We start from the raw sequence: 25,902 nt of genomic DNA, 5'->3' as shown, positions 1-25,902 counted from the left end.
TGCTGCATAATATCAAAATTACTTTTCATGTAGTCTATAGAACAGTAACCTTCACTTGTTACTTCGGCTTTCTGGCTCTTTTCCCTATTGTTTCTTCCTTGCAGAATCCAAAAAGAATATTAGAGATCAATTTATTCATCTCTAAAGGTCTCTAAAGGTATTTGTTTTGCAAGTGGGGGGTGTTTCCCAGGGAATATGTAGGAAGTGCAGCTGTATCAGGAGGTCACTGTAGACTGTCAAAAACCCAGAGCTGTAATGTTCTGTAAAATGTGATTAGACTGGCCCTTTTGGAGAAATTCTGTAAATGCCTCAAAATGACAGGATGTTGTAATGCAAGTTAAAATATTTCAATTTAAACAAAACTTTTTTTTATAACAGGACAAAAAGTCTGTTGAAAGCACTTGTCTGTGTTTTGCACGGCTAGTGGACAACTTCCAGCATGAAGAGGTAAGAGTGTGGATGGGGGTACATTTCTGCTTTCTGCTCCACCCACCCTGTTTCTCTTGAGGGCTCACCTTTCAGGGACTAATGTTTCCCATTTTGTTGTTCCCTCCTGAAGAACTTGCTGCAGCAGGTTGCTTCCAAGGACTTGTTAACAAATATCCAGCAGCTTTTGGTTGTGACACCTCCTATCCTGAGCTCAGGAATGTTCATCATGGTGGTGCGCATGTTCTCCCTGATGTGCTCCAACTGCCCCACACTTGCAGTCCAGCTTATGAAGCAAAGTGAGTTCTTACTCTTCCATGTTCTAAGGTGCCTGTTCATCTTAATGCCTACAGTCAGTACAGACTTCTTGTGCACTTGATCATTTAAATACTCTGTACTTTTATTTTTTCTCTCTTACTGTGTTTCCCCTGGGATAAAAAGTTAAATTAAACTTGTTAAAAGCTTTTATCCAGAGGAGTTTTTATCCTTTTTCCTAGTTCTAACTGTTGTCATTGCAGTGCTCACTTAATTTTGAGTATGTATTGGCTGTACAAGCTATTCTTTACAACACAAGCTGAATAATTATTTTCTTAGTTTTTACCATGTGGGGGCACCATGCACTTTAAGTACTGCTTCAAGGGGAAAACATTAACCAGAGTAACTGCTCTAGAGCTGTCTTAGTTGTCACTTGTTTTCTTCGTTCCTTCTCACAGATTTTGACTGACCAATTCAACTGCCCTGTGTCTTTCCCTGTTTCCTTCTGTGTCTTGTGTATTGAGCAGTATTTCTCCTCTAGTTGTCCCTTAAAGGAAAAATCACAAACCCGAGACCTGAGAACAAACACATTTCTTAGTGTTTGGAGAAAGACTTTCGTCCTATAGTCCACTCTGTTTGCCTTGGGCAGTAGCTGTCGCTTCTGTGTAGTGTTCAACAGACAATAGAATCCATATCTGATACAGGAAGTCTCATGAATAATAATTTTTATAGATATTGCAGAAACACTTCACTTCCTCCTTTGTGGAGCCTCAAATGGGAGTTGTCAAGAACAAATTGACCTTGTTCCACGAAGTCCTCAAGAACTTTATGAACTTACTTCCCTTATCTGGTAAGTCTTGCAGTCCTAGGTTTTGGGCATGGTTGGTATGTTAAAATCCTTAACTTGACTAAAATACGGCAAACAGTTATCAGCTTAGATGGACTTGAATTGTATGCTTCTAGTAAAATACTGTTTTAATGTTCTTTACAGTGAACTGATGCCTTGCCTGCCAAAAGAGGGAATCTTTGCTGTTGATACTATGCTAAAGAAAGGAAATGCACAAAACACAGATGGTGCAATATGGCAATGGCGAGATGACAGGGGTCTCTGGCATCCCTATAACAGGATTGATAGTCGAATAATAGAGGTAGTAATTCCACACATTTGTGTGGTGATGCTTTTCAAATCTGCGTGCGGTTGTATAGGGAATTGAGTGCTTTCTCTGTCTTGCAAAAAATCACTCTTGATCTTTTTGAGTAAGAAACACAAGTTTCCTCAAACATCCTGCTGTAATATTGCACTATTTTGGTGTTCAGCCATACCAAATCACTTAATTGCTATCCTTACTGTATTTATGTCACTGTTTTTCCTACTGTGTTACCCCTCTCCTCACCTTTCATACAGTTTTCTGTTTGTTAGGGATTTCTTAACTTTAAACTCTTCCTTGATTTTAGGCAGCTCATCAGGTTGGTGAGGATGAGATAAGTCTGTCTACACTTGGGCGTGTCTATACTATTGATTTTAACTCTATGCAGCAAATAAATGAGGATACTGGAACAGCTCGTGCCATTCAGCGAAAACCAAACCCTTTAGCCAATACAAATACTAGTAAGTACAGCTCAGGAAACACCTGGGCTTTCTAGTTGTGGCTAATTTATGCTAGGTTGTGCAGCAGTTTACTGCTAAATAGTTTTCTTATGACTTCTGTGGAGCATCAAACTATTCTGATTTATATGAATGAAGAAAGCTTCATAACAAAACTTGTGCAGTTGACATATGCGCTTTTTAACGTGCAAACTCCTCCTGGGACCTGAAAATGTATTGAATTGGGAGGGATCTGGGAGTGTTCCTGGCTTGGGATTTCTGAACCAGTTTTCATGCAGCTCTTTTATTTAACAAAGACTCTGTGAGGGCTTCTTACTGTTATACAGAAATATGTAAGAAAACTGAAGAAAAAATATCAAACTCTTAGAAAAGAGGAGGTTTTGTACCTACTTAATGACTTTTACTTCTGGTTCTTGAATTTTATCTTTTCAATTTGTGAGCTGAATTTAATCAGTTTTAATAAAAGAAAGTAATCATTAGAGCAGAGATGAAAAGATCTGTCCAGTGATTTGTTGCACACTTTCTCTCACAGGTGGACATTCGGAATTGAAGAAGGATGATGCTCGAGCACAATTAATGAAAGAGGACCCAGAACTGGCAAAATCCTTTATCAAAACACTGTTTGGTGTTCTTTATGAAGTATATAGTTCTTCAGCTGGACCTGCTGTTAGACACAAGTGCCTTAGAGCAATTCTTAGGATAATTTATTTTGCTGATGCTGAACTTCTGAAGGATGTGCTGAAAAACCATGCTGTTTCAAGGTGGGTTCATTAACTGCTGCAAATGAAATTAATATTGAGCTTACAGCTCAAACTTGGTGATTACTTTCTTTGAATCACCTTTTTCAGGGAAAAATGATACTTTTAAAGTCTTAATTTTCCAAAAGCTGAGGCTGCCTGCTCTGCAGGAATTTTTTTGCATTACAGATTTTGCAGTAGTTACGAATGCTAGACATTCTTACTAGAAACTTAGGTGGCCTCTGGCTGTGTGCACTAGGAGTGTCTAATATTACCCTTTATTGGTTTTTTGATTTCTAAAAATTGCCTATGACGTTCTCTGAGGGCAAGATAACTTTTGAGGTAATGCAATGTGAATGATAACAGATACTAATAGCGTTCAACTGGTAAGTTTTATTTCTGAAACCTCTCCTACATGTTACACATAAAGCTGGGGATCTGAGGATGCAACTGGGAAAGAAACCGAATAGTTTTTCAAAGACAGTACCAAGTTCCAGAACACCATGTTTATAAAAGTCTCTCTACTGTATGCCATGTTAAAACATAGTAAAAGTGATATAGGTAGGAAAAGAACTATTTCAGTCCTTTTATTGATAGCTTTTATAAAAGCACTATGCAGTTTGTTTGCTTTCAGTCTCCAGTGCTGTGTATACAAGATGAACTGACTTGATTTAACAAGAAAAACCCAACCAAAAAACCACAAAGCTAATTCTAATAAATTGTCTGTTTTAGTCATATTGCCTCCATGCTGTCGAGTCAAGACCTTAAGATAGTAGTTGGAGCCCTGCAGATGGCAGAGATTTTAATGCAAAAGTTACCTGACATTTTTAGTGTTTACTTCAGAAGAGAAGGTAAATCATGGTTTTTTGTTTTTTTTCTCTTCACCTCTTTATGTCGTATTTTAAAAATGTGTGTCCACTGTCCCCAAGCTGTAAAAATTGACCATTGTTCTTGAATAATAAAGGCGGATCTGTGCAGGCTCCCCTTGTATTACTAGGGAGGAGCTGACCCAGACTCTGTAGGAGATGAGCTTGTGTTTTCAGAATCTGAAGCAAGTTTGTACAAGCTTATTGGATACTAATGAACTCACTTAGGCTGAAGATGGCTCACTGAAATTACATGGGAAGTCTTGCTGGAGAAAACTGATGAATCTTTAGTAGGAAGTCTTTGTACTAGTCTTTGTGCTTGGGGTTTCTTTAGCTACTGTTCATACTGTTCTAATTTTTTTAATTTTTTTAAGCTGTTAGGTTAACTTTTTAAAGAAAATATTTAACTTTTTAAAGCTTAGTATTGATGGGTGGGGTGAGCCAATACTGCCTGCCATAGTCAAAACAGAGGTTCAAATAACACTCAGTTCTACCTTTTCAAATGCCTTTGTTCCTGCCACCACATCTCTACCGCTCCCTCTTCTCCCTGTACCCCAAATTAACCCACCAAACAAAGATCTATTCTGTCTCAAAGGGGTGATGCACCAAGTGAAGAACTTGGCAGAGTCTGAGGCTTTGCTGACAAGCCCCCCAAAAGTATGCACTAATGGATCAGGAACGCTGGGAACCACTACGACCATAAGTACTGGGACAGCCACTGCTGCCAGCAACGCAGCTGCAGATTTGGGCTCTCCCAGTTTACAGCACAGCCGAGAGGATTCCTTGGATCTGAGCCCACAGGGGTAAGTGCACTTCCTGAAAAATAGTCTGTTCATTCTGGCTTTGGTGCTTTCTTGTTGTGGGGGTTTTGGGGCTTTTTTTCTCTTTTTAAAAAAAGTCTTGAGTGGCATGGGCTGTCCACATGATCATCTGCATTTTGCCATGGTATTTTCCTCTAAAAAACTAAATTGGAGTGGTATTGCATTTTTCAGTGAGTAGTTCAGATTAATTCTATATTAAATGTTTAAAAGAGGGGAAAAAAGCAGTTACCAGGTAGTTAGGTCATAATTATATTAAATCATTTTCTGTTTTGGGAGAATATCAAGAGCAACAGCTTGTAGTCTCATCTAACTGTTAAGGACAGTGATTCCTTCAGAGCTATGGGACATGGTTCCTTTCTGCTGGAGACTGGAGGGAAAATAAATTATAATAAGTTTTGTTGGAAGGCAATCACTTTGAACATTTGTAGAATTAAAATACAGTGTAGGAATAAATTACTAGTTTGCTGTTATTGTAAAGGTCAAATATTTGTCACTTTAAACAAGAACTGAAATATGTGAACTTGTCAAATGTAGTGATTGATGAGTAAAAATGCCACAGATTGGTGAATAAGTGTTTACTGGGCTTTTATAGGGAAGGCATGTCAAATATCCAATGTTGGTTGGAGCTTATTCAGTAGAGATTTGTGGATTTTTTTTTTTCATTTTAAGTCTGTTCAAATAAATGGATGAACAAATGGTTACACAAATTAAAGCATGAAAATGAGAAACCTCTGTTTAGTGTCACTTCTGGCTATACTTGGCTGCTCATAATGAAAGATGACAGCCAGCAAATCCCTTCCTTTCTGGACAGAGTTTGTCCTGTCAATTATACAGTTGAGGCCCCCCTGCTCCTAGAGCAGGGAATATCCTTGTTATGGGATGTTCTTGAATTCTGTTGAATTCTTGAACCTGTTCTTGAATTCTCAAGGAAGCAGCTGGCAGATGCATCTTAAACTGAGAGAGGCGTGTGTGCATGATTATATATAAATTCCTGGGTGGAAATAAGTAACTTCATTTTTAAATTTGGACAGACGATTGAGTGATGTTCTAAAGAGAAAAAGACTGCCAAAACGAGGGCCAAGGAGACCAAAATACTCCCCTCCAAGAGATGATGACAAAGTAGACAATCAAGGTAAATAATTCTTAAAGTATGATACTTTTACCTCCTTTTAAAGTAAGCTTATAAACCGCAGAAAGAGCTAGCTAGTGACATACCTGTTGATTTTAAATTTTGGTTTTTTATCCCCTCCAGCTAAGAGCCCTACAACTACTCAGTCTCCTAAATCTTCTTTCTTGGCAAGTTTAAATCCTAAAACATGGGGAAGATTAAGCACACAGTCCAACAGTAATAATATTGAACCAGCACGAACAGCAGGAGTAAGTGGTCTTGCAAGGGCTGCTTCCAAGGATACCATTTCCAATAACAGGTATGCACCCAAAAAAATCACAATACTTGTAACATGATGTTCACTATGAACAGGGGATTAAGTAGCAGCTACAAAGAAGTTGGAGCTTAACCAAAAAATATCTGGAAAAAGAATCAAGAAATTAAGGTAGAGAAAATAACATTGGAATAGTTTAAAAGTTGCATGGTAGGGAAAAATTGGAGAACTGAGAAAAACAATGCAAGAAGTGATCTGTAGAGAAAAGTACTTGACTGTGTTGGAATAAAAGTAAAGGGTTTTCTATGACTGCTGTTTAACATGGGCAGAATTATACTCAGGCTGTATTTACTTGTAATATTAATGTATGCAAATGCTGTGTGGCTAAATGCCTTCTGTGTGCTTCTTTACAGAGAAAAAATTAAGGGCTGGATTAAGGAGCAAGCCCATAAATTTGTAGAACATTACTTTAGTTCTGAAAACATGGATGGAAGCAATCCTGCACTAAATGTATTACAGAGACTTTGCACTGCAACTGAACAACTCAACCTCCAGGTTAGAAGTGGCGAACTTACAGTTGGGGGGGAGTCATTTTTTGCCTTGACTTATGAGTCATTATGACTGGGAGTAATTTTTTAGAATGAGTGTGTAAGCTCTGACACATACACCACTTAGGATAAAAGACCAGTCCTGGCAATGTATCATTTGCATAGCTTTTTATTTCAAATTTGAAAGCTCTACAGTTAAGTGTCAGGGATTGACTTTATTCTTAAAGAACAATACCATTTGTAGGAAGAACTTTGAGACTGGGGGGAGGAGGAGAGGGAAGCAGCATTTTGTTAAAATGGTAGAAGAAATACAGATTGGGGAAAATGCAGTAGCATGTCAAGAATTTCAGCCTTGCTTTTCAGACAGTTGTGGTCCTTGACAGGTGATCCAAACATGTAACTTCTAAACCAGCACATGAGCTGAGCTGTGCTCTGTGCTTTGATCTGAGCAATTGTTAAAATATGAAACTTTCCCTCCTCCTCTCTCCCACACAGATGTCATGTAAAACATACCAATCTGAGTTGTTGGGGTTTTGTTTGGTTTTTTCATTAAACAGAAAGCATCCCTACTTGGAGCTCATCTTTACCTTGCATATGACAGGAATGCGACCTGTATTTTTTGTAAAAGTAGAGAAATTGTAGCTGTTGCCTATAGTGTCTCCCCTTGAACAGAAATATGCTTATCAGATTATTTGCCCTCTGTTGCTGTATCTGTTGAGTTACTACACATTCCAGACTTTGCTCTTTTCCTCTCCCTTTAGAGCTGTTCCATGCAGTAGAAGGAAAACTAGCATTTCTTAAGCCCTTAATACCTGGGTAGTGAAACTCTCTTGACATTTTTCAGGTGGATGGTGGAACAGAGTGCCTTGTAGAAATCCGTAGCATTGTCTCGGAATCTGACGTCTCCTCATTTGAAATCCAGCATAGTGGGTTTGTTAAACAACTGCTGCTCTATTTGACATCTAAAAGTGAAAAAGATGCTGTTAGCAGGGATATCAGATTGAAAAGATTTCTTCATGTATTTTTTTCTTCTCCGGTAAGTTTTCTTGTTTATTTGTTTTGGCGTTAGTTGTCTTCCTCTCAAATTTTCTTTCTCAAAAAACATCTGAGAGTTTCTATGTAGACCTTACCTTAAGGGTGGAATACAGAAAGAATGTTTTGTTTATGTCTTCAGTTGTATAACACTGCAACTTTCACATTGTTTAGTGTCTTTATAGGTCATGAACTTTTTTAAGTACCCTGTAATTACAGAAAGTTCCACACAGCAGTGGAAAAAATTCCAAAATGGCCAATTGTCTGAGTTTTGAAGAATTTCTGTCTTTTGAGAAGTTGATATGGAAGGAAAAGTTTGGATAGTAATAGTATCACTTAAGATTAAATACTGCAAGAAACTGGTGTTCTGTTTTTAAAGGAAGAAATTTGAAGTGGAAGAGAGGAAAGCAGATAACTCAGAATTCCAAAAAGCTTGTTGCTTATGGTTAAGGGTGAATGCTTAAAAGCTTTTTGGGCTATTCAGTTGAAACCAGGAGAGAAAAGTACATTCTTTGAAAGAGTTCTTTCATAAACTTGTGTCATTTACTCATCCTGATACTGCTGCTACTTTCAGTGAGAGCAGGGATTCTTAATTTTGGATATAAATTGTTTAGGATGGTGTAATTCAAGCAGATAACAAAAGACTGGACTATATTTCAGCTTCCTGGAGAAGAGCCCCTTGGAAGATTAGAGCCATTAGAAAATGCACCTTTGTTGGCATTAGTCCATAAAATGAACAACTGCCTCAGTCAGATGGAACAGTTTCCTGTTAAAGTGCATGACTTCCCTAGTGGAAATGGAACAGGGAGCAGGTAAGGATTAATGCTCAGGTAACAGTTTTGTTGGAAGCTTTTGTTTTCTAAAACTTGTTTCAAACAACACTAAAAGGACAAGTACAAGCAGAAGTACAGTTACAAGAGGAGGTAATGGAAACTTCTGATTCTTTTAAAGACAGTAGCAATAACCCTTCATTTATTTTTTTTTTTGGTCAGAGGAAGATGGAATATTTTAGTAAATGTTTGCTTATTATCTTGAAACTTGTCTCACTTAAATTTGGGGTAATTTAAATGTAATCTCTAAATTTACCCTTTAAAAATCCAAATGTCTTCCTTGTCCCCATGTAACACTGTAAACACTGCAAAGAAACAATCTGTTTATTACTTGGACACTGTAATTTAATTACTCTGCTAAAAACATCAATGTGCTCAACTTCATTATTCATATAGGTTCTGTTCTGTAGGATGATAGCATTAAGTGATAAGGCTTGGCTGTCAATAGAGTTTAAAATGCTGTAGACCTGCCCTGAGTCTTAAGGTACAGAATAAATTTGCAATCTTGCTTGGTAGTTGTGTTACAAGTAACAAATCTGAGTGACTAAAGACCTGTTTCTACAATTTCTTTTCTATACTTCAGTAAATCAACACTAGTTTTTATTTATTATATAATAGTGAATCTGTTTCAATACAGTTCCATATAAGTTTTCAAAATATTTTTTGGTGCTGGTTAATTGCTTAGCATGAGAGGAGGAGCATTGAAGATGAATTTTTGAAAATTATTTTTTAAAATTAGAAATGCCAAAGGTCTTCTGTATCTCAGGTAGTTAAGGTAGTGTGGAGAGGGTTTTTTTTCATTAATGGTGACACAACATCCATGTAATTTGAATTGGAGCCTCACACAATAGCATTAATCTAACATTAAAATTCAGTTTATTGTGAAATTTAGGATCAGTGGGAATTAATGCATTACACAGATTTCTTATTAGAAGAAAATAGTGTCTGTGTACTGGCTTTTGCAAATAGTATTTGCTCTGTAATCTCAGAATGCTTCCTTACCTGTATTATTTTTGTAAAAAGTGGGATAACTACCAAAGTTAAAAAGCTGCTAATCATAGAAGCAAAGTCCTGCTGTTCTTTTTGCTAGAAAATGAAATATGGGAAGCCAGAAAGCTGTAGCATTGCTTGACTGCAAGTTTTACTGTGGATTATGTCAATGAGGATTTTGAGGCATTAAGTTTTGGTAGTCTTTTACTAGCAACTGGAAATAGAAGCAGCCCAAGATAAGAGGCTTGTTGTATAAAACCAGCTAGCTTGAGTATTGATAGTATGGTGAGGTGGAACGTATATATAAGCTATTCTTGGCAAGAAAAGAAACAGAGGAGCATTCAGGTTTTCTCTTCAGGTTCTTATTGAAAAAAAATCTGTTGAAATGAACACAAGTGTTTTCCATGCCCATTTCTGATCCTCGTTGCACTGCACATAAATACAGCTCTAAATCTCCTGTGTTATCAGCTGACCACTGAACTAGTTCAGATTTCAAAGATGGTCAGTATAGGCCATATTGTAATCAGACCTTAGGCTGAGTTTTCTCTATTTCATGTAGCTTCCAGATTTTGTTCAACTTGCATTCTGTTGTTCTTATAGAAGACAACTTACAATCTATTTATCCAAACTATAGTAGCTTATTTTTAGAGATATAGTCTGACAAATAATACTCTGAACAAGTAAAATCATAAATGCATATATAAGCCTATTTTATTGCATTTTTAATACAATTATGGTTATTAGATTCTTTGTGTAGCAACTTTTTTCACAAATTATTTTGAGTTTTTCTCTTAACAGAGGATCCCAAGCTTTAAAATTCTTCAATACACATCAATTAAAATGCCAACTGCAAAGACATCCGGACTGTGCTAATGTGAAACAGTGGAAAGGTGGACCTGTGAAGATTGATCCTCTGGCTTTGGTACAAGCCATTGAAAGATACCTTGTAGTTAGAGGTATTTATATATTATACAGTCACTTGTGTTTTCCTTTTTGGAATAGTTCCTGCTGTCAATGTAGAGTCTGTAAAACCCTGTGAGGATTATGCTGAAGACAAATGGATGGTACCTATGAAGATACCTTGCTCGCCAGGGAGGAGATTAAAGCTGTAGAGATTCTTCCTTTTCTGGGACAAACTGTTTTCTGTGGTAAACATTTCAGTCAAAATACTAACAGAAGTATTACTGCTTTACTGTCACACTGGCTGTAGCTTGGCATTTTTGATGCCAGGTGTTGATACTGAAATTTGTTCTAGCAGTTCTGAATCTTACTGTTTTTAACTGATATGTTTTGGAACTGATTTAATGTGTTAGAAGTTATAACAGAGTACCAAAGCATTGTTACCTTTAATGAAAAAAAGCAAATGAAGACATCTTTCTTCTCTCTTGCCTCAGGTTATGGAAGAGTTAGAGAAGATGATGAAGATAGTGATGATGATGGGTCAGATGAAGAAATAGATGAATCTTTGGTAAGCTTTTGCTCTGGGACAGGGAGGGTGCAGTGTGGGGTGGGCCTTAAAGAAAAGCTATGCAACAAGTTTCCTAACTTGTATGGTTATTGTTTTGGTTTTTTTTTGTTCAGGCTGCTCAGTTCTTAAATTCAGGGAATGTGAGACATAGATTGCAGTTCTACATTGGAGATCACTTGCTGCCATACAATATGACTGTGTATCAAGCAGTCAGGCAGTACAGTTTACAGGCTGAGGAAGAGAGGGAGTCTACAGATGATGAAAGCAACCCACTGGGAAGAGCTGGGATTTGGACAAAAACGCACACCATTTGGTAAGTTGCCTAGAGAAATCCAGGAATAACTTCTCCAGTTGACTAAATGCATATATATCAAGAAATTTTGAATATAGCTATCTGTCTTTTTATCTCTTTGAAAACTGTGGAGCTTTGAATTTCCTGATGTGCTTGAGATATTTAAAACTTAGTAAGAATTCATTGCTAGCTCCTGATACTCTTTCTAGTTCCTGAGTTAAGCTGATGAACAAGAAATGGAGAATTTGAAATGACAGCTGCCACATGGGGAGAAATGATTCTTAGTGTTAGGTAACTGACCATAAACAGTAGAGAATGTGCAGTATACAGCTAATGGTAAACTTCACACTAATTTTCCTAGTTGATTGCTGTGAAAGTGAATTTGTTCTTCAGCCATACTTGCAAGAAACATTGATGCATGACTGCTGAACATCTTAATGTTTAGCTGTCTCATTCTTTTTAATATTTAAATGTACTGAAGAAAAAAGCAAACAAATAAAACCCCACAAAACAACAACTGAAAAATGCCAAAACCTAACCTAACCCTAACCTCAGTCACTTTGGGGTTTTGTTTATACATTTACCTTCTCTCGTTTCCGTTCATGGAGCTGAAGCATCCATGTTCTTTCTCCCCTGTGAAATACTTCACTTCAGAAGCTGGATCATAGCCCAGTGCAGTGTTCTTGTACTTCTGCTTTTAACTGTCATTCAAGTAAAGTTCTGGAAATGTGAAAATGAACACCTTTAAAAGTGCTTTTGGTTGTCTCTAAGTTAGCATTTCAAAGCATATTTTTAACTTCTGTTTACTTTTTAGGTACAAGCCTGTGCGGGAGGATGAAGATGGTAATAAGGACTGTGTTGGGGGTAAAAGAGGAAGAGCACAAACTGCTCCCACAAAAACCTCCCCTAGAAATTCTAAAAAACATGATGAGTTGTGGCATGGTGAGTGTGGTGCCTTATCTGTTAGATTTCCTCTCAGTCCTTTCAGAACTTTTGCAATGTTTACTGGTATTATAGTGTTTCTTTTAAAGCTGGCATACTATAAAAACAGTAAGCATATATTTTTAGCTGTATATTAAAACTAAAAATAAATATTTACTGAGTTGTTTAACTGAACTGTTGTATTTAAGTGAATGCCATGACTAATACTGCCTAGGCTCCTAATAGTTAAATCTTGGGAAAACTTCTAATTGAATTGTTTTGCTAACATACTGTTTTTTCCTGCTAGATGGTGTATGCCCTTCGGTGTTAAATCCTCTGGAAATTTACCTCATATCTACTCCACCTGAAAATATAACATTTGAAGACCCCTCATTAGATGTTATTCTTCTTTTGAGAGTTTTACATGCCATCAGTCGATACTGGTATTACTTGTATGATGTGAGTAGAACAGTTTATAAATCACTTTGATACTTGGTTCAGGGCAGAACTATATCTGTAACATTTTAAATAACCTTTTCCCCTTGTCCACTGCCCCTCAAGAAGATAGAATAATGCAAATACTGCCATCTTCCCCTATGTACTTCTCTAACTTCTGAGAAGATGAAGGCTGTAAATTCTTATGGTCAGTCATATTTTCTTTTTGCGGTGTTGAACACAGTATCCATGCTTTGTCCTTCCTTAAGTTCAAAGACCAACCTTATTCCTGAAAAGGAAATTAGTAGTAAACATCTACTCAGTCCTTCTTTCATGTCAGAGACTCTGGATGAACAAAACAGCAATGAAGGTTTTGTTTTTTTTACTTTCCATGATAAGCAAATTAGAAGCATTAAAAATCATTTTTAACAAAGACTTTCTATGTCTTCCAGAATTTCTCTAACTAGAAATACATTGCTTTTATTTAACACAGAATGCAGTCTGCAAGGAGATAATTCCAACCTCGGAATTTATCAACAGTAAACTGACAGCAAAAGCAAACAGGCAGCTTCAGGATCCTTTGGTAATTATGACAGGAAACATCCCAACTTGGCTGACAGAACTTGGAAAAACATGGTATGAGTGATTTGCTGTGTAGTGTCTCTAATTCTAGTTCAGTAGGGATCTTGGCTGGGCAGCACAGTGCGTGGTCCTTGCAGGACTCTTGAGTGGAAAGCGTAGTCACAGTAGTCTTGCTGAGTTACATAGTGACACTTGGATGGATGTTTACACCTACACTGCATAGCTGAAATCACATTCTGAGGGGTAGACGATGCAAGGTTTGGACCACTTCTTACAGGAATTGCTGAACAAATCTGAAGGTTTTCCACTGAAATTTTGATTATTCGGGTGATGTTTTTTCTTCAGTTAAACTGCTTAATAGCATTCTTACTGTCTCACTGTATTTGTCTTGGCACATTCAGTATGATACAAAGGAAGATATGTTTATAAATTATACTGATAAAAGAACCTAACCAGTTTTTATGAAGTTGTATACATAGTACTTTGTGGTACCTTGATACAGAGTACAAGCCATAAAACTCTTGCATTTGGAAAAACAAGAAATCAGAGTTGACATTCTTGGGTTTTTCAAGTATGTTAATTGCAGCAATATTGGTGATGACTCTGGAAATACATACTCAGAGAAATTCTTTGGCCTTTCATGTTAAAAATAAGATCTCTAACTTGCTTCATAAACGTGCCAGATAAGACAATGAGCACGAATGTATATTCTTAAACATCTGTAGTGTTATTTATTCAACAAAACTGCCTTTTCCCTTAATGCCAGTAGAGTATCACACTGTTAACATGCACATGACTTTGAGAATAGTGGAAGTGATTAAAACAAGAAGTTGCTCTCTTAGTGTTTCACAGACTGTTTGAAGTAGTTTTTGCAAATGGTGGAAGGTAGAATAGTGGTGCTGCTCCAGGCAGGTTCTCATGTTTTTCTGCTGCCAAATATGGGAACTAGAGCTTAAATCTTTGGTCTGTTGGATTTATTAATTGTAGAACAGTAGTGAACAAGGAATTTTATTTTCTGATGTAAACTTTGCACAGCTAAGGCATTCAAGTATTTGGAGTTACTTTTCAAGAAGGGTCAAAAGTTTCTGGATTTTTTTGTCTCTTTCATGTACTGCATTTCTCAAAACACGTGCTCCTAAGTATTGTAACTAAAACTAAAGTGCATTCTGGAGGGCTTCCTTTGGAGGCTGCTTTCACCACAGAGTGTAATAAAGCACTAGTTTCAGACATATTATATTTCTGTTGTGTTTTAAACTAAATGCTGCTTGGAACACAGCTGACTAATCCAATGCTCTTCACAGCCCATTTTTCTTTCCATTTGATACCCGCCAAATGCTGTTCTATGTAACGGCCTTTGACCGTGATCGAGCCATGCAAAGGCTACTGGATACTAATCCAGAAATCAACCAGTCAGATTCTCAGGATAGCAGAGTGGCACCACGGCTGGACAGGAAAAAAGTAAGTATGTCTTGTTCAAAATGGAATGAAGGATCTGTTTATTTTTTTGTATTGTCTTTAACTGTGAGCAAGGTTTGCTTCTCAACCTTGATGTTTTGGTGATATGGTGAGGAAGGGGAGGTGGGTTTTGTTCCTGCAGTCCCCCAGCAGAAGGTGCAGTGTCTTCTCTGTGCTGGCCGCATGAGGGCAGGAGGGGCACCCTGACATAATTCCTGAAACTAAACTCCAACAGTGAGCACAGAGTTTTAGGCAGCATTAGTCATATTTCCACATACTGGCTTGTAGACCTCTTTTTTGATTGATTCGCAGAAGAATTCAAGTAATGGGATTAAGACCCTTAATAAACAAAATAGTCCAAAAATACTATTTGGGGAGGGTGAATCACCTGTCACAACATAATAAAACTAAGCTGTGACTGTGTTAAATTTGAGGGAGTCTTCAATGTCTGCCTTGAATCTGGAGATACATTATCTTAAAATAAGATCTGCTGTATATGCTATATGATCTTGAATACCTGTGGGGAAAACCAGCTGGAGATAGAAGAATCAAGTTCTAAAAGAATATATTTGCCCACATGTAGGAATCCTTGTAATATTGGGGTTTTTGTTTCTGTTTCAGCATCTTTGCTCTGTTTTCTTCTCTATGTATAGTTTGGGGTACACAATACCACATGACAATACTTTGCTATATCATAGTCCTATTGGCATATTCTTGGCAAAAATAGCACCTATTAGTTTTACTGATGTAAATGTAGGGCATTGATTTTTCATTTTATATTGAACACATACATTCTAAACAGTTTTCATATAGAAGCAAGAATTATTAAATCAAAGCATAAGCATACAAATTGTTGAACTGAACTGTAGAACTATTGGCAAGGGGTGGAAAAATGTGCATGATTTTTATCTGTTGTAACTGCCTTGGGAGCTGGAACTTAAAGCCATAATTTCACTACATAAAACTTCTCTAATGTGTAGCGCACTGTGAACAGAGATGAGCTGTTGAAACAGGCAGAATCTGTGATGCAGGATCTAGGCAGTTCAAGAGCCATGTTGGAAATCCAGTATGAGAATGAAGTAAGTAATATCAACACAGTCTAATTTAACCCCTTTTTACTGAAGATTAGTACAAAGTAACTGCAGCTTTCCTAAAATGCTTTGTTCAGACAGTTTGTCTTTCACATTGCTGGTGCTGAAGAATTTCATCCTTTAATTATCCTATATCAGCTTGGTTGTAATTTTTAGTTGCTAGGATAAGCTCTTTCTGATCTAAATCAGCAGAAGTCATTTTTTTTCCTAACTCTTATGCAAACAGCTGTGTGTGTTTCCTCTATTATATGATCATTTGGTAGTTAATACTTTTACTCCACTGCTACTTCCTCTATTATGTAGTCTTTCTGGGCTGCCCCTGTCATGTTGTAAATGTTCCTGTGGTTAGGTTCCCTAGGTGCTTTTTGCCATGCAGTCTTTTTTATAGCAAATAATGTATAATATTTCTCAGACTAAGTAAAGATTTTATATTCAAACTGGCCTAATGGACTTATCTCATTCCCCCTTCTCTCCCCTCACTCTCCGTCCCCTGAAGGTTGGCACAGGCCTAGGCCCTACACTAGAGTTCTATGCACTTGTATCTCAGGAACTACAGAGAGCAGACTTAGGCCTTTGGAGGGGAGAAGAAGTGACTTTAGCCAATCCAAAAGGTAATTGCTCTACTACCTAATCTATAAATATTGATTAATATTGGATTGATTCTAAGTTGACTTCAGTTATGTAAAGAGCACCTCAGTTTGTGGTCAGATAATGTGCCTGATGATAGTGTGTGGATTTTTGTGGGTTTTGTATTGGTTTTTGTGTGTGTTTGGTTGTTTGCTGTTTTTTTTTTAATAAGAAGCTTAGGTTAAGGTTATCTGAATGCCACTTGCATCTTGAAAGAAACTAGCAGAGTAAATACTGAACTCTTTCTTTTTTCCTTCTATCTTTCTCAACAGGAAGCCAGGAAGGTACAAAGTACATTCATAACCTTCAAGGCCTTTTTGCACTTCCTTTTGGTAGAACAGCCAAGCCAGCTCACATTGCAAAAGTTAAAATGAAGTTCCGCTTTCTGGGAAAACTAATGGCCAAGGCAATCATGGACTTCAGACTGGTGAGAACAAAATAGAAAATCTGTTCTGAAGGGGTCACATAAAAATACTAGTTCTGACTGTTGAGGGGTAAAAGCACTTAGAGTTAAATGGTATTACTTTCAGCTCTAGAAGTAAGGGCAGTCTGAGGCAGGCCAGGGAGCATGCAGCTGAACTTTTGTGGGAGAAAAGGGCAATACACGTTGAAAATCTTTACAGTGGCTTTTGAGACCATAGAGTAGAAAGGAAAAGCCATTATCTGCTATGTGTTGCAATGTCTTTCCAATCTTCTTTCAAGAAGATTGAAATTCTTTCAAGAATGTTTTGGGCTCATTGTAACTCCAGTTGCTGATTGCTTTAATATATATCCACTAGGCAGTCACTTAGGTTTTCCTGACTGTAAATTTCTGAGGCAAAAACACTAGGACATAGTGTTTTTGTGTGTTTCAGAACTATGACATGGTATTGTAGATCTGGTCAAGAGGTGAAGTAGTAAAAGATGCACTCTTGGAAGACAGTTCAATACTAAACAGTTCAGTGCTTTGGTTTCCAGGTGGACCTTCCTCTTGGACTTCCTTTTTATAAGTGGATGCTACGACAAGAAACTTCCTTGACATCGCATGACTTGTTCAGTATTGATCCAGTTGTAGCCAAATCAATATATCACCTTGAAGACATTGTAAGACAAAAGAAAAGACTTGAACAGGATAAAACTCAGGTGGGAAAGTGACCCTAAGAATGGAAGAGCACATATTTGTATGTTTGGATTTTATGAAATAGCATTAATTCGGAACGTATTGTAGAGCTTGAAACTGATTGTGATAGTGATAATTACTTTGTTCTCAGACAAAGTAGTTTTAATGTTATTAGATCAGTGGCTAATAATTACAAAACTGTCTTTTTGTAAAGTCTAGCACGAGAAACTCACTGTGGGATTCTTCTGTGTGATGAAACACAGTCTAGAAATGTCTAAAACTGCCAGATGTTTGCCCAACTTCTCTTTTGATTCACTTAAAAAAGACTAACCAACTTAACTATTAGAGGGAAAAATCTATCCTTGCTTCTTGAACAGTCAAAAGTTTGGCTTTTTTACTAGTTGGTTTATTCAAAATGTCAGATTTTCATAGAAATGCCTTTTATGTAGAGTTGGTTTTTGTTTTTTTTTCACTGACGAGTTGTATGCAGAACTGAGGTGAACTGTCATCATGCATGAGCATACAGGTTCTTTCAGACATACATTAATTTTTCAAGGATATCTACTCTTAGCTGAAAATACCACAGTTCACTGTGGCACTAGTGCTAAAAGGTGTTTGGCATACGTGCTTTTTCTGCATCGAGTGTTAATAGATGGGAGGAAGTAATAACCTAATTTTTACTCCTAATACATCTGCTTTGTTTGGGGAAAGTATTGCAAGCTTGTGGATCATTGCTCCTCTTTACCTCATTGTCACTCTCTCTCCTTGTTCATTGCATTTAACTTCCCAAGAATTTGAAAAACCTGAAACCTGGTGGATGAAAGCTGAAAAATGTCAGTATGCATGCCAAATATGAATGCCATTAACTGTTCTAAGGAAAAACCAGCCTCAGAGCTGTAGCATATTTCACATTTCCTTTTCTTGCAGTAGTATTTTCTAGATAGTCTGTCTTTTGGCGTATCACATAATTCCAAAACTGCTAGAAAAAGGTGCTCTCCTGTGATCTTTCCTGTTTATCCATTAAGCTTGTTTGTCTGGTTTCTCTTGGTTTACTGTTACACATGGCAACTCCAGAAGGAAAGCAAGGAGAGCTGTAACAGTTTTAATGGTCATACTCTTACAGAAATGTTTGATAAGTCAAAGCTGGTTTAGGAGTCGTAACTTATGGGTACGTTTCTTTGAATTAATTGTTCTCATTGGTTTTCACTTCCAATTTTTTAGACCAAAGAAAGTCTACAGTATGCATTGGAGGCTCTGACTATGAATGGCTGCTCAGTGGAAGATCTAGGGCTGGACTTCACACTTCCTGGGTTTCCCAATATAGAGCTGAAAAAAGGGGGAAAAGATACACCGGTCACTATCCACAATTTAGAGGAGTATCTCAGAGTATGTAAAAGCATATCTATAACTAAAATTCTCTTTTTTCTTGCTCCCAGGTAGTTTGTTTTCATATATATTGCATTCTCATGAGCTAGGCACAACAATAATTTTTCTAATTAGGACTTCTCTTCTGTACTAGTTTATTACTACAGTAAAACTGTTATAATCTAATTGCACCTGACTTGAAAACTGTGTAGTACAAAAAGTCTGGTTTATATGTAATGAAGTCATCAGAAGCTTGGCTTTTTGGAGAAAAAGTATTGAAAGTGGATTCATTATAAGTGGTTATGATAATGAATTTTTTAGGAATAGTGATTTAGCAAATTATTTAGCAATAGCGATCTAACATCTGCTATCCAGTGGCCTTTGAACTGCTGTAATAGTAGTGTAATTTTTTTGGGCTCATACTTAAGAAAACATCAGAAATTGAGTCAAAATTAAAGCATTATATTCTTTTGTCCAAAAAGCCAAAACCAATCCAACAAAAACCCGAGGAAAACCAGACCAGTCAACCAAAGAACCCCAGACACGTGTGAAAGAACCCCAAACCCTAAAAAGAATAAATAAGTAAAAGATAACAAAACATTGCCAGAATAAATTGACAGTACACCTGTGTATTGATTAATTTCTATGTCAAAAGTGACATAGGAAAACAGAAGGTTGATATTGCTGAACAAAGGTAGGAAGCTGTTTCTGTCTAAGGAAGTGATAAAGGTAATTGGTTAAAAACAGCCTGGAAAAGAGATGAATAGGGACAGCAAGAATGCAGTATTATCACATGAAGTTGTGAGTGGGATGGGGGGGAACCATATTCCAGTTACTAAATTTCATGACAGGGTACTGCCAGTTTCACTGAGAGGACTGTTAAGTTTTGAAGCACTGATCAGAAACACATCTGATGTTTTTATAGAAACAATTCAATAACGGTCATGTAAATTCCTACCTATCAGCTGAGAAATCTTGCAAAGCTGTTCTGTAATCCTTATAAGTGAATATTGACTATTTTCTATTCACTTTATAGTTCCAAACTGTTACCTGGCCACTTCTCATGTATTTGTTAAAAGTAAATTCTGCTAGTCAAGAATCACTTACGGAATTAAATATATTTTGATTTAAAAGTCTTTGCAGACCTAACAGAGGAGCAATACAAACTTCTAGAGTTTATCAGAAACAGAATTTGCAGTCTCTGTTTACTGAGTAATGTTGCATTCAAGCATTCCAGTCTGATTTCCATAGTTTGCAGTCTTTTTTTTCTTCCCTAAGTAACTTGTATCAGATATCTGATACACTGAGAGAGACTTACAGATGGTTCAGCTGTCCTGTAGTTGTCCTGCTGCAGGCTTCTGGCATTGCAAAGGAAAAGATGACAACAGAAAACTTGCTCTCCTCCTTCTAAAAACTTTCGGAACTATTTTCTTAGAGGATCTCTGTGCAGTTTTTCCTGTCTTTGTCTTTATAGCTTTATAGACTCGATGTGAAGGAAATAGAAAAGATTTCAGAGGGAAAATTAGTGTGCTCTCCATCACAAATATGATGAATTGCATTTTAGAAACAATATATTTAATTGATCAGCTGGCCTGTACACACTCTGTGGGTCAGCTGCCCTGCTCTTGAACATGTCATTTTCATTAAAATCTTGTGTGAGAATTAACATGAAAAGTGGTTTATAAAGCTGGAATAGCCTACTGTTACTTTTTATGCCTCTCCTGCCATCATGTCACTCTTCCCTCTACCTCCTTTTTTTTCCCCCCCAAGGACAGTTCCCACAGGAGCTGCCTTTATCAGAAAGTAAAACTGCTTCAATTACCAGTATAGTGAAAGACTTTATTCTCTATCTTTTTTGTCTTTTTTTTTTTCATCTTTTCCCCTGTATTATAAAGAGGCCACCTTGCCAGTTCTAAATTTGTGAACAAAACGTTACAGTAGTGTAGCTTTTTGTCTAGCAATTTGATCTTCTCTTTGAATCCACAAGAATACAGTGCAGCTTAATTATGCCATGTGCTCTTGATCAGAAAAAGTAATCATAATTGTAGGTAAGCAACTCTGCTGTTAGAATAGCCGTAGACTATTCTGTGTTTTAGAAGAGTTTTGTGTGCTGCTGGTGCTTACTACCTTCCTCTTCAGCATTAAAACTGGTTTGTGAAAGTAGTGCAGTGTAGCTTACAGGAAGTTCAATGCTTGACTCTTCTATTGGAAAACTTAGCAACGGTTCTTAGTGTGTTTTTGTATCTTGAGAGCTTTCTGGAAGCAGTAAGTCTTCAGTTGTTGGAAAAAGGTTACATACTTGCTTTAGGATTCCATCAAGACCTGTGAACTTTTAATCCCGTTCAGATGCATCCATAGATGACTTTAATCAGCACCACAGGCCAGAGCTTTTAACACATTTTAAACTAGTAGTTCTGTGTTGACAACACATCTTTTATAACAATCCCTTGTTTCCTGCTGGTGTTAAAGATATCCAAAGCAAGTATTATCATCAATAGCACTGACTGACAAAAGAACCTGAACTTGGCCTGCGATATGCCATGTAAAATACCTCAACTTAGTGGAGAAATGCTGGCTGCAGGAGATCTGTTTAAAAGAACTCTGGTCTCATTTGTGACATTTGCCCTTTCTCCCCTCAAACTGATTGTAGTTTCAGTATGTGCTGTCCACTTTGGAAGTTAATTTAATGTTGAGGAGGTAACTACAGATACAAAACCAAAATAGAAGAATTACCCTCAAAAAGCCTAGATTAGTGTGTTACTGTCTTTTGCATTATGATTCATAACTTGAAATTAAGTTACTTCTTTTGTTCCTATGTATTCTTATAATATTAAGCTACTTAATATATTAAACAGGCTAGAGTTACTTTTTTAAAACTTACATGTGTCCCTGTTCTAATGTTATTTCCATGGGGGAGATTAAGGTAATACTACCAATGGAGCCCTATGGGTTTCTGCTTCAGGTGCTGCATTTTAAGTGATATAGAGAGAGAGCACCCTAGATAAGGCTTCTAAAAATAACAAATATTCAGATTTACTTTAAATTGTTCTGTTAAGTAAGTTCAGTTTAACCAGCTGTTTTGAGTTCAGTTTGTTTTTTTTTAAAAAACAGGAAAGTAAGTTGTTTAAATTCTGCAAAATGTTCATTTTATGGGTAATCTAAACTATGAATTAAGGCAGAATGAGACAGTGCTATAGAGCAGCTCCATGAATTAGTGTGCACCCTGTGGTAACTCCAGTGAGCATATGGCTGGGCTGCTGGAGCTTGGCTTGTGCAGTTGTACTCTTTTGTACAGTAGTGATCACTGCATGCTTCCTTTGTTCAAATTACTTTCTTTTTTTTTCCTTTCCCTGCAGTTGGTTATATTCTGGGCACTAAATGAAGGTGTTGCCAGACAGTTTGACTCCTTCAGAGATGGATTTGAGTCAGTGTTTCCCCTTAGTCATCTTCAGTACTTCTATCCTGAGGAGGTTGGTGAACTGTTTTGCTGCTGTTTTTATAACCTTTATCTGCATTTATGGGCAGTCTTAACCTAGGTGCAGGGCATTTGTGATAGTCCGATGACATTGCATTTCTGATGTGGGTCAGTAAAAGTGAGTGTCCCTGAAATTTCACACATAACTCTTAAACATTTCTCTGTTCAGTAGTCACTTATTTAACGTTTCTATTATGAACAGCTCCATTTTCCTTAATTGTATGTATCCAGCTTTTCTGAGTAGTGCTTTAATTTATCTACTGTACTTCATTTCTCTATGGAGTGTGGGTACTCTTAATTCCTTGTATTGCACTACCTCTGAATAGCCGTAGATAGATCTGGACACTGCCTGGGTCTTCTATTAAAACAATAAAACAAGTAGTCAGCTCTTCAGCAAAACTTCAGACAGTAAGAAGAGATTCAGATGAAGGGGTAAAGAATAAGGATAGTTGGTTTTTCTTTTTTCTTTCCACCACATCAGTTTCCTTGTAAAATGCTCAACACTAAGTGGACTGAATTGAACCATAATTATGGTTCTCTGGACTAAAAAAGAGAATGCTTTATTCTTCATTGAGGGAGTCTGTTTAAAGACTGTATTTTGAGGGGTTTGTTTACCTTTATAAACTCAGATCTTTGACTTCAAGAACAAACATTAAAGCAAACTTTAGAACAGTGTGTTAGCCAAACCCTTGTGCTACTCATGTCTTTCTGGCCCTTTTAAAGGCAAAGGGGAACATTTACTCCTTGTTACTTAATTTTGTAGTTGGAGCAGCTCTTGTGTGGGAGCAAGACAGACACTTGGGATGCAAAGACTTTAATGGAATGTTGCAGGCCTGATCACGGTTATACACATGACAGGTAATAGCATGTTGTTGTTGTTAAACAAAAAACCAAAGCAGTAAAAAATGCTTTCTTGAAATAATCTTAATATACATTGTTACTCAAGCTAAAAGAACTGTATGACATTTATTTGAAAATGTTCTTACTGTGCTGAATATGAGTATTATGCAATTATTTTACCTATAAACAAAATAATACTCTCTTGGTTCTTTTCCCTCCTCAGTCGAGCAGTGAAGTATCTCTTCGAAATTCTCAGTAGTTTTGATAGTGAGCAGCAAAGACTGTTTCTTCAGTTTGTGACAGGCAGCCCCAGACTGCCTGTAGGAGGTAGGTTTTTGTCATTGCATATTGTTGAGCATGAAATCACTGTTATTATTGATGTGTTTCTGAATAAGATGATTACTTCAGTATAGGAAGAAATTCCTTGACTTACGTATTTAAGAGATTTGTACTAGTTTCCCAGTTCTGATTTCAGAAGTGGCTGGGCAGACTTCACGTATAATTCTCATAACCTTTGTGTTATGATGTATCTCATGATACGTCCTACAGTTGACTCTCCAGGTTTAAATTACTGCCATAAAATATGTCAGAGGGCAAAAGAGAGTTCAAAATTTAAATAAAGCTGAAAGCTCCTAATACTGTATTTTTTGGCTAGAGGTGCATTAAGTTATGGCAACAAAATGATGTATTGTAACCTGAAAACAATAGTCTCCTTTCTAGAAAGGTGACAACACTTAGGATGATATTAATCTTATTTAATTTCTCCCCCTTCTGAATTTCAGCATTTAGGTAAGAGAGTGCAGTAAACAGAGAAATTTGCTGTCTTTGCTAGGGACTGTTGTCGAATACACATTTCACTGTATTCTCAGCTGAGCTCTTTGCAGGTGAAAACGGAATTCATGCATCTGTTCCAATATTTACATTCTGTGGGATGTGAGGGGAAGAAGTGATTATTATTTTTTTCTTTCTAAGTATATTTTGGAGACATGGTGCAGACACAATTGAGTGCTAGGAGTATAGAAATGATAGCTGGTATAAGAACAGTCATGTCCTAGAGTCGCAGATGATGTCTGAGAATTTTAGAAAATGCGTGTGAAGCCAACAAACATAAAAATATTATGATTAGAATAGAATTTTTACACATACAGAACACAATTAAAAGGAGATTAATCCAGCTTATTCCTTTATTTTAAATTCACCTTGGAAGACAAATCTGCAGGCAGGATTTTAGGTATTTTTAGCTTGTTGTGCAGCTTTCTACAGCTGTATTGTGTTGTGCGATGTGTGCGTCTGTCACTGGGCATGTCTGCAGTCAGCTGTGGGTGTTCAGGAGGAGCAGCCTTATTCTGAGTGTCTTTTCTCATTACTAGGTTTTCGAAGTTTGAATCCTCCCTTGACGATTGTACGGAAGACATTTGAGTCCACAGAGAATCCCGATGATTTCTTACCCTCAGTAATGACTTGTGTGAACTATCTCAAATTGCCGGACTATTCAACTATTGAGATAATGCGTGAAAAACTCTTGATAGCTGCAAGAGAAGGGCAGCAGTCATTCCATCTTTCCTGATCACAATGAAAAATACAATGTCTGCCTGTTACAGCAAAAGAGAAACTCATGATTCTTTTCTAAATATATCACCTGAGTCAAGGAAACGTGTTACGCCTTCTTGTTGTAGAAAAACGGCTTGCAGATTATAAACAAAGACACTTGGTTGATATTCATTAAAAGCCCCTATGGACTTAAAAGTGATCAGGCCCTAAAAGTTGTTGTGACAAGGTTTCTTTAGCAAGTTCTTGTTTAAATTATCATTTATTTGATGAGTGAAGTTTTTAACTTGCTTTGCTGTGTGAAATTTAAAAAGGGATGTTTTTCCAGGCTGGAACAATAAATGTCGCTGTGCAGTTTAATACTGGGCTGTGTGTATCCATCTAGCTAAGTCTGAAGTTTTTCCTCCAAAGACAACTTTTGTACATAAGTACAGAAATGAAAATACACCATGTATTTGACAAATCTAGTTTAGTAGACTAGTTCTGTGTACCCTCACCTGCCTCTAATTTTACCCATCCTCATGTATTGTCTGATGTGCAATTCACTTGGTTCTTTTTGTGTGCAACATTCAACAATTGTTATGTTTTGGTTAGCATGGGCATTTAACTGCTCCATGCCTCTTTCTCTAAGATAATTTAAATTTTACTGAAATCAAATATATATTGTCAATATAATTCAGCCTTTGTAACTAGGTAGAACCTTTCTTATAGCATAGTTTTACTGTAGTGGTAGGATATAATGGCGACAGTCGTTACCAGAGCGCTCCAGAGCTGTTTACACAGTGATTCAGGCAGCAAAAGCCTCGTACTGGAGGCAAGGAAGAATTATTTCTTTCATGTAGTTGAAGTCCAACAGCTTGGGCTGGCCAGTGTGTATTGTGGTAAGGCCCAGAGCATTTCGAATTGTTGTACAAGTTTTTTTAAAAGACAAATTAGTCATTTCATTCCCTGTTTGAGTAAACAGTTTTCCTGTTCTTGATCTAAGTTCCTGGCTAATTTTGTAGTTTTTCTCCTTTTTTTTTTTTTCTTTTTTTCTTTCCCCCCAGTGCTAGCTTGGAACAAGCAGTTCAGCCTTTGTCTTTTGACACAGATAAAGCACCTGTAAGCAATGCTCTGTCCAACTGTTTTATGTGCTGATTTCTCAAATCTGCAATAATTTACTTCATCAGGTTAATGTTTTTACCTGAATATAAATAAAAAAGTTTGCTTCA

General features: G+C 37.0%; 1 protein-coding gene across 19 annotated transcripts in view; it reads left to right on the top strand.

The window, feature by feature from the left end:
- Positions 1-25,902, top strand: part of TRIP12 (thyroid hormone receptor interactor 12) — a 79,889-nt gene extending 53,987 nt beyond the window's left edge. For 10 of the 19 annotated variants that reach the window (XM_033516646.1, XM_033516648.1, XM_033516642.1 and 7 more), the window contains 29 exons: positions 379-447; positions 560-725; positions 1,414-1,531; positions 1,673-1,829; positions 2,137-2,290; positions 2,820-3,048; positions 3,757-3,875; positions 4,468-4,693; positions 5,743-5,843; positions 5,964-6,138; positions 6,507-6,648; positions 7,486-7,677; positions 8,334-8,485; positions 10,277-10,449; positions 10,888-10,961; positions 11,075-11,274; positions 12,068-12,195; positions 12,482-12,633; positions 13,103-13,245; positions 14,493-14,649; positions 15,627-15,725; positions 16,234-16,348; positions 16,637-16,791; positions 17,322-17,486; positions 18,685-18,849; positions 22,185-22,298; positions 23,067-23,161; positions 23,367-23,470; positions 24,514-25,902. In XM_033516646.1, coding sequence (XP_033372537.1) covers positions 379-447; positions 560-725; positions 1,414-1,531; positions 1,673-1,829; positions 2,137-2,290; positions 2,820-3,048; positions 3,757-3,875; positions 4,468-4,693; positions 5,743-5,843; positions 5,964-6,138; positions 6,507-6,648; positions 7,486-7,677; positions 8,334-8,485; positions 10,277-10,449; positions 10,888-10,961; positions 11,075-11,274; positions 12,068-12,195; positions 12,482-12,633; positions 13,103-13,245; positions 14,493-14,649; positions 15,627-15,725; positions 16,234-16,348; positions 16,637-16,791; positions 17,322-17,486; positions 18,685-18,849; positions 22,185-22,298; positions 23,067-23,161; positions 23,367-23,470; positions 24,514-24,710 — 4,236 coding nt within the window. In that variant the 3' untranslated portion in view covers positions 24,711-25,902. Of the gene's footprint in view, positions 1-378; positions 448-559; positions 726-1,413; positions 1,532-1,672; positions 1,830-2,136; positions 2,291-2,819; positions 3,049-3,756; positions 3,876-4,467; positions 4,694-5,742; positions 5,844-5,963; positions 6,139-6,506; positions 6,649-7,485; positions 7,678-8,333; positions 8,486-10,276; positions 10,450-10,495; positions 10,619-10,887; positions 10,962-11,074; positions 11,275-12,067; positions 12,196-12,481; positions 12,634-13,102; positions 13,246-14,492; positions 14,650-15,626; positions 15,726-16,233; positions 16,349-16,636; positions 16,792-17,321; positions 17,525-18,684; positions 18,850-22,184; positions 22,299-23,066; positions 23,162-23,366; positions 23,471-24,513 lie in introns of those variants that run through there. The other 9 variants (XM_015637400.3, XM_033516653.1, XM_015637395.3 and 6 more) reach the window with 7 other exon arrangements.

This window comes from Parus major, chromosome 9, assembly GCF_001522545.3.
Source record: "Parus major isolate Abel chromosome 9, Parus_major1.1, whole genome shotgun sequence".
Taxonomy (NCBI): domain Eukaryota; kingdom Metazoa; phylum Chordata; class Aves; order Passeriformes; family Paridae; genus Parus; species Parus major.
The sequence above is the reverse complement of the archived record's forward strand: the minus strand, read 5'-3'. Positions and strand labels throughout refer to the sequence as shown.